The sequence below is a fragment of the Somniosus microcephalus genome, chromosome 9, assembly GCF_052327205.1.
Source record: "Somniosus microcephalus isolate GS21.2 chromosome 9, FLI_Smic_1.0, whole genome shotgun sequence".
NCBI classification, from domain to species: Eukaryota; Metazoa; Chordata; class Chondrichthyes; order Squaliformes; family Somniosidae; genus Somniosus; species Somniosus microcephalus.
Window position 1 is genome coordinate 53,889,299 of NC_140995.1, and position 10,163 is coordinate 53,899,461.

At 40.6% G+C, this 10,163-nt stretch overlaps 1 protein-coding gene across 7 annotated transcripts in view; it reads left to right on the forward strand.

Moving 5' to 3' along the window:
* fam135a (family with sequence similarity 135 member A) overlaps window positions 1–10,163 on the forward strand; it is a 305,872-nt gene that overhangs the window by 33,625 nt on the left and 262,084 nt on the right. For 6 of the 7 annotated variants that reach the window (XR_015079491.1, XR_015079490.1, XM_085996568.1 and 3 more), the window contains exons 2-3: window positions 6,111–6,206; window positions 6,294–6,419. Coding sequence is in view for 4 of the 7 variants with exons in the window: in XM_085996568.1 (XP_085852694.1) it covers window positions 6,343–6,419 (77 nt within the window). In the remaining 3 variants the exon portion in view is untranslated. Of the gene's footprint in view, window positions 1–6,110; window positions 6,207–6,293; window positions 6,420–10,163 lie in introns of those variants that run through there. The other variant, XM_085996575.1, reaches the window with a different exon arrangement.

Consider the following 10,163-nt stretch of genomic DNA (forward strand, 5'->3'; position numbering starts at 1 on the left):
AAAATTTTAGAGTCCATTATTAAGGAGACAGTAACGGGATATTTGGATAAACATAATTTAATAGGACAAAGTCAGCATGGTTTTATGAAGGGGAAGTCATGTTTTGACAAATTTGCTTGAGTTCTTTGAGGATGTAACATACAGGGTGGATAAAGGGGAACCAGTGGACGTAGTGTATTTAGACTTCCAAAAGGCATTTGACAAGGTGCCACACAAAAGATTATTGCTCAAGATAAAAAATCACGGGATTGGGGGTAATATTCTGGCATGGGTGGAGGATTGGCTATCTAACAGAAAGCAGAGAGTTGGGATAAATGGTTCGTTCTCAGACTGGCAATCAGTAACTAGTGGTGTTCCGCAGGGGTCAGTGCTGGGTCCCCAACTCTTTACAATCTATATTAACGATTTGGAGGAGGGGACCGAGTGTAACATATCAAAGTTTGCAGATGATACAAAGATGGGAGGGAAAGTAGTGAGTGAGGAGGACATAAACCTGCAAAGGGACATAGACAGGCTAAGTAAGTGGGCAGAGATTTGGCAGATGGAATACAATACTGGAAAGTGTGAGGTTATGCACTTTGGCAGGAAAAATCATAGAGCAAGTTATTATCTTAATGGCAAGAAACTGGAAAGTACTGTAGTACAAAGGGATTTGGGGGTCCTGGTGTAAGAAACTCAAAAAGTTAGTATGCAGGTGCAGCAAGTGATCAAGAAGGCCAATGGAATGTTGGCTTTTATTGCTAGGGGGATAGAATATAAAAACAGGGAGGTATTGCTGCAGTTGTACAAGGTATTGGTGAGACCGCACCTGGAATACTGCGTACAGTTTTGGTGTCCATACTTAAGAAAGGACATACTTGCTCTCGAGTCAGTACAAAGAAGGTTCACTCGGTTAATCCCGGGGATGAGGGGGTGGACATATGAGGAGAGGTTGAGTAGATTGGGACTCTACTCATTGGAGTTCAGAAGAATGAGAGGCGATCTTATTGAAACATATAAGATTGTGAAGGGGCTTGATCGGGTGGATGCGGTGAGGATGTTCCCAATGATGGGTGAAACTAGAACTAGGGGGCATAATCTTAGAATAAGGGGCTGCTCTTTCAAAACAGAGATGAGGAGAAACTTCTTCACTCAGAGGGTAGTAGGTCTGTGGAATTTGCTGCCCCAGAAAGCTGTGGAAGCTACATCATTAAATAAATTTAAAACAGAAATAGACAGTTTCCTAGAAGTAAAGGGAATTAGGGGTTACGGGGAGCGGGCAGGAAATTGGACATGAGTCCAGGTTCGGAACCGTCATGGCCCTGTGGGTAGCGGAGCGGGCCCAGGGGCCGTGTAGCCTGGTCCTGCTCCTACTTGTGTTCTAATTCTGTGTTAGATTTCAGGAGATGGTTCTATTCACAGGGATTAGTGGAGACCTTGGGAACAGGCTGCCAGCTCGGAGTCCTTCAAGAGTAAATTGGGCCTGTTCCTGGCTGGGGGTGGAGATCACCTCTTACAGAAGGTAAGTACTGTAGGAAATACAGGGACAGAGTGATCTCCTGGACGAGTTTCAATCGCCTAGATGGGTCGGAGAGGAATTTCCCAGATTTTTTTCTCCCAAATTGGCAGTGGGTTTTTTAGCTGGTTTTTCGCCTCTCCCGGGAGATCACATGGGTTCGGGTGGGATGGAGAGTGATAGTAGATTTGAGGTTAGGATCAGATCAGCCATGATCTTATTGAATGGTGGAGCAGGCTCGAGGGGCCGATTGGCCTACTCCTGCTCCTATTTCTTATGTTCTTTATCGAAAGCCTTCTGAAAGTCCAAATACACCACATCCACTGGTTCTCCCTTATCTATTTTACAAGTTACATCCTCAAAAAATTCCAGTAGATTAGTCAAGCATGATTTACCTTTTGTAAATCCATGTTGACTTTGTCCGATCCTGTCACTGCTTTCCAAGTGCTCTGCTATTGCATCTTTTATAATGGACTCTAGCATTTTCCCCACTACCGATGTCAGGCTTACCGGTCTATAATTCCCCGCTTTTTCTCTACCACCTTTTTTGAATCGTGGGGTAACATTAGCTACCCTCCAGTCCATGGGTACTGTTCCAGAGTCTATCGAGTTCTGGAAGATGACCAGCAATGCATCTACTATTTCTAGGGCCACTTCCTTAAGTACCCTAGGATGTAGATTATCAGGCCCTGGGGATTTATCGGCCTTCAGTCCCATCAATTTTCTTAACACCATTTTCCTACAAATACTGATTTCTTTCAGTTCCACCCTTTCATCAGACCCTATGTTCCCTGGCATCTCTGGGAGGTTATTTGTGTCCTCCTTTGTGAAGACAGAACCAAAATATGTATTTAGTTGGTCTGCCATTTCTTTGTCCCCCATTATAAATTCCCCTGATTCTGACTGCAAGGGATTACGCTTGACTTTACCAATCTTTTTCACTTTACATATCTATAAAAGCTTTTACAGTCATTTTTTATGTTCCCTGCAAGCTTACTCTCATATTCTATTTTCCCTTGCTTAATTAATCCCTTTGTCCTCCTTTGTTGAATCCTAAACTGCTCCCAATCCTCAGGATTATTGCTTTTTCTGGCCAATTTATATGTCCTCTCCTTGGATCTTATGCTATCCCTAATTTCCCTTGTTAGCCACGGTTGAGTGACCTTTTTTGTTTTATTTTTATGCCAAACTGGGATGAACAAATTCTGTAGTTCATCCATTCGGTCTTTGAATGTTTGCCATTGCCTATCCACCGTCAACCCTTTGAGTGATATTCCCCAATCAATCCTACCCAACTTGCTCCTCAGACCATCGTAGTTTCCTTTATTTAAATTGAGGACCCTAGCCTCTGAGTCAACTACTTCATTCTCCATCTTAATGAAGAATTCGATCATATTATGATCGCTCTGACCCAAGGGGCCTCGTACAACAAGATTGCTAATTAATCCTTTCTCGTTACATAATACTCAGTCTAAGATGGCCTGACCTCTGGTTGGTTCCTCGACATATTGGTCCAGGAAACCATCCCGTAAACACTCCAGGAATTCCTCCTCCACAGTATTGTTACTAATTTGCTTAGCCCAATCGATATGTAGATTAAAGTCACCCATGATGACTGCTGTGCCCTTATTGCACGCTTCTTTAATTTCCCTTTTAATGCCATCCCCAACCTCCGCCTTACTGTTTGGAGGTCTATATACCACTCCCACTAATATTTTCTGCCCCTTAGTATTTCTCAATTCTACCCATACAGATTCCACATCATCAGAGCTAATATCCTTCCTTACAATTGTGTTAATCCCTTCTTTAACCAGTAATGCTACCCCACCTCCCTTTCCTTTTTGCCTATCCTGAATATCGAATACCCCTGGATGTTGAGTTCCCAGCCTTGGCCATCCTTGAGCCACATTTCCGTAATCCGAACCAAATCATATTCGTTTACCTCTATTTGCGCAGCCAGTTCATCCACCTTATTATGAATGCTCCTCGCATTAAGACACAAAGCCTTCAGGCTTGTTTTTTTAACGCTCTTAGACCTATTAGAATTATTATTTACTGTGGCCACGTTTGATTTAAACCGTTGATTTCTCTGACTGCCACTTTTGTTTTCCTCCTTCCTATCTTTTGCTTTTATCCTTGTTTCCCTTTCCTCTGTCTCCGTGCTCAGGTTTCCAACGCCCTGCCATTTTAGTTTAAACCCTCCCCCAGCGCATTAGCTCTGTGTCAAGAACTGGAAAATGTTTCCCGTAATCTGTTTATCAGAAAATGAAGGGGTACACGAATCAGTTCATCAGTTAGCAACTGGTTTGGAAACTATCGGTTTTCAATTGTGAGAGAGTTCTTCAATAGAGCATAGAACCAATAAGGGGAAGGCAGTGTTTTAGTCATAATGGTTTTTCACTGAAAAATCTACTTGAATTCTTCTTGAGGTAACTCAATCAGTGAATGAGCAAATCCAGTGGATAGAATATACTTTTGGCTTTGCAGAAGTCGTTTGATAAGATTCTGAATTTGAAGTTGTTGAAGATGAAGCCATACGAATAAAGTAACAAACCTTTTTTAAATAAACCACTAACTCTATTGACTGGATAGTGTAGACAGTGATAAATGGAACAGAGTTTATGGGTGTTGTTCATTGCAGGGTTTCTTCTGGTCTCCCTGCTGTTTAATTCATAAAGGGAGTGGAGGAGGGTACTTAATAGCAAACTGTACAGGGAGATCACAGTTTGTAAGGGAGAATTGTACTCCTTTTATATTACAATGTTGCCTCCAGAGACATACATGCCAGAGACATGTGTCCTGCAGCAAAGTTCTGACAGTTACCAATAAGTAGCTTTCAGCCTACCATACAGCCAGAAAAGACATATTGGGAGGTCTTTGGCTAGAAGCGTTGATTCGTGACCATGACCTTGGAGCAACTAAGGATGTATAGTATAAACTGAGCAAATTTGGAGCACGGACAGCCACATCATGTTGAGGAACTGCTTCCACTGGAGCCTGTTCTGAGAAATAAATTGGGTGTTAAAGCATTTAGATTGATCTGGATAAATGAAGTAGTGAGGCTAAAAAATGATAAATGGAATAAGTGACTTATTAATGTTTGTAATATGGCTTGTGGATAACCTTGTATAGTATCATTTGTGCCCCTCAGCAGACCTACTGCTACATGTCACGTGTGTCTCTCTGTTTATAACTGGCCCTGAGTGTGGGTAGCACTGGACTTCTGTGATCTTGCTCCTGTGTTCACATTTTTTCAAATGTTCACCCTCATTCACTCTGCACATACTTGCTCTCCTTGTTTGCACTGCATACAAGGTTTTTCTTGCTCCGTGCATGTGTTCTTTCTGCATGAGCACTGAAGCCCTTTTGTATCTTGATCTTGGCTTGCTCCTTTTTGTTGCAAACACTCGCTCTCACTGCGCACTCTATTTTGCTTTGGCATGCTTTCACTGGTTCACTGTCTTGCACACACTTGCTCTCTTTATACATCTCCTCTTGCTCATGGATGCTCTGTCTTGCCCACATGTACTTGTGCACTTGTATGCAGCCCTCTCACTCACATGGTCTCTCATTTGTGTGTTCTCTTGATGCTTGCTATTTCGGCACTCTGTCGTCAGTAACTAATTGGGATTGCTTTTATTCTGAGAAACTGCTCAACCACTCTCCTGGATCTTACGCAGTCAAAAAAAACACATGCATTTTAGTTTTTGGTTATCTCAGAACTGTCTGATTTTCCTCTCTGAATTGCCTTGTGCACGACGAATTGCAACCTTTTATATTTTGCAGTGTGCTTTTTTTTATGTATAACACAAACCTGATATTTGTTGTGACTTGCAGTAGACAGTTTGTTCTATCTACACTTGCTGATGGAATTCTTTATAAATAACATTTTTGCAGGCAGGCCTTTTAATTAGTTTGTTTCAGATACTGCAAGCCATTTTTACAGTCAGATTTCATTTAGAACATTGCAGATTGCGAACAATCCTAGTTATGCATTGGTTGACTGCTCTTATTTTAATACCATTGTTCCGTACTGTGATACTCCGGAATTAAATTGATTGGTTGTCTCAAGATTTTAGTGTTAGAAGAAACAAAACTGTTCAAATTGGTCTTCAAATCAGCAATATATTGATTGACTTTGAGCATTCTAAAGAAGGAAACCAATCTTTGGAATATAGATAATAATTGCAGTCAACTTCCCCTGCCCCCCCCCCACACCCCATCCGGTTTACTACTTTAACATTTTATCATCCACATTTGAATGTCAATTTAATTCTGTTCATTAAAAAAATATATATTTAAGTGATTCATGTTTTTGCATGTGTATTCTTTTATCCATTAACCTTAACTTCCATGGGGAATGTTAAAGATGTATCTTTTCCATTAATCCAGTACTGAAGATTTCCATAGTTGGGTACAGTAACAGAGGTGACTGAGCCTATAGCATTTGTGCATCTTAGTGAGCAAATGGGAGTAGAGCAGAAATTTCCTTAACAATGTGAAAAGTTTAATATTGAAAGAATTAATGGAAATTGCTTTACTTGTTGATTTCTGATAATGTGTTAATTGGTAAGCATGAAATAAATCTAACCATATCATGTTTATCTTTTTCCAGTTGTTTACAATGTGCTTCTGACAGGAACCATGGAGCACCAGAAAAGGAAAAATTGTTGGCAATTACCATGATACAGTGGAAAATGTCTAAACCGAGGTAAGTACCATATTAGGACTATTTTTCTGATTACAGAATTACTTTATTGTTGACATTGCCAACCTAAAATATTACTGTCTTTTATAGGTAATCATGGTGATGTCCTAAAAGTTTTGGATCTTTCTAAAATAAAAAGATGACTGAAGTACAAGCAACAGTGGAATTCTCAGTGGAGTTACACAAGTTTTACAATGTGGACCTTTTCCAGAGGGGGTAATTACTCTTTTGATGATTCCTGTTTTTGGTTCTGTAAGTGGTGAATAGTGCAAACTGCTTGCAGAGTGATTTGGTTACTGTGGACAGCAAACACGAGCACATAGATGCAAAATATAGTTAACCCTTAACCGACTGATGCTGTGCAAGGACAGGAGGGTTAATAGTTCTCTGTACAGGACCGAGCTGTTGCCGTCCCATCAAAACTGCCGGACTGCCGGACAAACCAGCGGTAATGTTAAAACATACGGAGCTTTTGAGCTCCGTATCTAGCAATAAACCCTGTTGCTTAGCAACAGCTTCTAAACAGTCGGCCGTAGCTTGCAAGCGTCTCTGTAGCTAAGCAACAGCTTTAGCTAGACCTTGCAGAGCCTGACTGGTGGAAAAAAAAAGCAACAAAAAGAAAAAAAAACTTACTGAACCGACTCCTGAATTTTGCCGGTGGATCGAGCATTCCGGACAGTTAACCTCCGGATAAACCAAAGTTTCCTGTACAATGTTTAATGAGGTCAAAGCTGAAGCAGTTCCAAAATAGAGAGGTCAGCAGATACTAGGGTTGTAATTTTATTGTGTAAGTCTGTGATGTGTGTTTTTCTCAGTAATGCACACTACTTAAATTTTAGCACAGAAATAATTTACTAAACTTTGCTGATTGCAATTTTATTTTGTGGCTTTTTGAGTTTTGGTTGTGTCGCCATAACTCTGAGAATTCAGATGAGATATAGGCCTGGGACTTGCTGCAATGGCAATATTAGCGACGAATGTCATAAATTAACCATTTGCTCTCCAATCCTCCGGTGGTGAATTCATGCCACAATTTACTGGAAAAATAATGGGAAAACTCCACAGCGAGCATAGTGGCAGATGGAGAGTGGTACGGCCAAATTTTGATGTACATCCAAGGTGTGGGGGCCCGACACAGAACGGAACAACAGGTTATTTAATGTTTCCATAAAAGTAAAAAAGCTGAACAATTTGTGCAGGTTTCCACTTTCCATATTTAAAAATATTATTATTAGTATAAATGGAGGTAGTTTTTTTATTTTGTATTAATTCTAATTGCTTTTAATCGGGACGGCACAAATGGGCACCAGTCTGCTAAAACAAGGACTGCTCATTGTTGTTACAAATCCCAGTGTCTGATTGATTTCACTTCTGACAGTCTGTCTTGTCAGTAAGTGGCTGGTTGCTTTATTTTAAACAAAGTTATGACATTAAAGTGAGGCTGGTTTGATGGACAAAGACTGAAGCAGATATCAACTTGCACATGCAACCCACATAATACCGGTTTATTTCACTCCCATTCTATCCTAAACAGGCTTGTCGTATCAACCTGACTCAGGGTTATAGTGTACCAGACCCTTTACTGGCTGAATACTGGGGGTTCAATTATTTACAACCTGTAGTTCTAACAAAGGTTGAAAGTTACATAGTCTACAGCACAGAAACAGGCCATTCGGCCCTACTGGTCTATGCCGGTGTTTATGCTCCACATGAGCCTCTTCCCACCACTCTTCATCTAACCCTATCAACATATCCTTCTATTCCATTCTCCTCATGTGCTTATCTAGCTTCCCCTTAAACAGGCTATTCGCCTCAACTACACCTTGTGGTAGAATGTTCCACATTCTTACCAGAAAGAAAGTTCTCTTGAATAGCCTATTGGATTTATTAGTGACTATCTTATATTTATGACCTCTAGTTTTGGACTCCCCACAAATGGAAACATTTTCTCTGCATCTACCCTATCAAACCTTTTCATAATCCTAAAGACCCCTATCAGGTCACCCCTCAGCCTTCTCTTTTTCCAGAGAAAAGAACCCCAGCGTGTTCAGCCTTTCCTGATAAATATATATTCTCAGTTCAGGTATCATCCTTGTGAATGTTTTTTGCACCTTCTCTGGGCCTCTAAAGCCTTTTTATAATATGGAGACCAGAACTGTGCACAGTACTCGGTGGGTCTAACCAAGGTCCTATACGTGTTTTAACACAACTTCTCGGCTCTTAATTCATTCCCTTTAGAAATTAACCCCCAGTGCTTGGTTTGCTCTTTTTATGGCCTTGTTAACCTGTGTCGCTACTTTGTGATTTGCGAATGTGTACCCCTAGATCACTTTTACTCCTCTACCTCATTTGAGTTCCATGCAGTATGTGGCTTTTATTCTTCTTACAAAATGCACCACCTCACACTTGGCTATATTGAAATCATTTGCCAGTTACACGCCCTTTCTGCTAGTTTATTAATGTTGTCTTTAAGTTTGTCACAGTCCTCCTCATTAATAACTATGCCCCCCAATTTGGTGTCCTTCCACAGATTTTGAAATTGTACTTCTTAATCCCGAGTCCAAATCATTTATTATAAATTCTGAACAACCGTGGTCCCAGCACTTGTGGATGCTTTGTGGAACACCACTTTCCACCTTTTGCCAGTCTTGAGTAGCTACCTTTACCCCTACTCTGTGTTTGTTTTGTAGCCAGCTTGTTATCTATTCTGCTACTTGTCCCCTGACTCCACACGCTCTGACCGTAGTCATGACTCTACTATGCGGTAACTTATCGAAGGCCCTTTCAAAAATCCAAATATATTACATTACCCTTGTCTACTCTTCCTGGTACTTCTTAAAAAGAATTCAATAAGGTTGGTCAAGCATGACCCCTTTTGAAATCTGTGCTGACTACTCTATTATATTTTTGGTTTCTAATTGTTTTCCTATTGCTCATTTTAGTAAAGATTCTATTACCTTTTCTACCACAGATGTTAAGCTAATTGGTCTATGGACTTATTCCTGGACTTATTCGATCTTCCTTTTTAAATATAAAATGAACATTAGCTGTCCACCAGTCCTCTGTATAATTCTAACACTGCAGAGTTATGCGCAGCGTAGTGCCCCCACCGATCCCAGGAGCGCACCGTTGTGCTTATGCGAACCTGAGATCCTTTCACTTCCTGACTCTTAGCCAATCAGGAAACAGAGGAGATTGCTGATTTGCCCACAACTCATTTTAAAAGGTTACAGAAATGAATAGTACTCAGTGCTCAATTCTTTATTTTTACTCTTCCAGTCTCTCTCGTTTTAAAGTCTTTGCTTTTCAATTTTCACTGTAAGCTTTCTTCTTATTTTACTTATTTGTTTCAAAAAATGCATGTTTAGAACACAGTTACAATATGTTTCACTTCCTCCCTCTTTTCAACCAATCCCCTTCTGTTGTTTCTATCATTCTCACTGATTCTAAAGATCACCTCTTGTCTGTAATTTTCTTTCTGCCACAACTTCTGTCGCTGAATAGAAATAAGTATTTACTCCGACTATTTTCTGCCATAAATGAGTGCTTTTGCCAGGAGCAACTCTTTTCCCCAAACGGGCACCCTTCAAGTCGGGTAAGATGGCACAGTCTGATCCCATCGGACTTCCAAAAAGGGAGAATTTTGAAAATCTCTCCTGGCCATGGCTCACCTCAAAAACCAATTGTCCGTTAATAAAACGTAGCGGTGGTATAAGTCCCATTCAATTTTCTCAAGCTATTTTCTACCCAATAATCAAGATTACCACTATTTCTAAAAGCAAAACACAGCTGGGATAATGGACACAATCCCTTTCTTTCAGTATGAATAACCTAATCTGCTGGAAACAAATTTGCTCTTAGTGTGACAGCAGCAAAAATTTGGAACAGGTTTGTAATACAATTTTCTCATTTCCCCTCACTCCCACTCTTTCACTCACTCCCCTCCCCCACTCCCCTCCC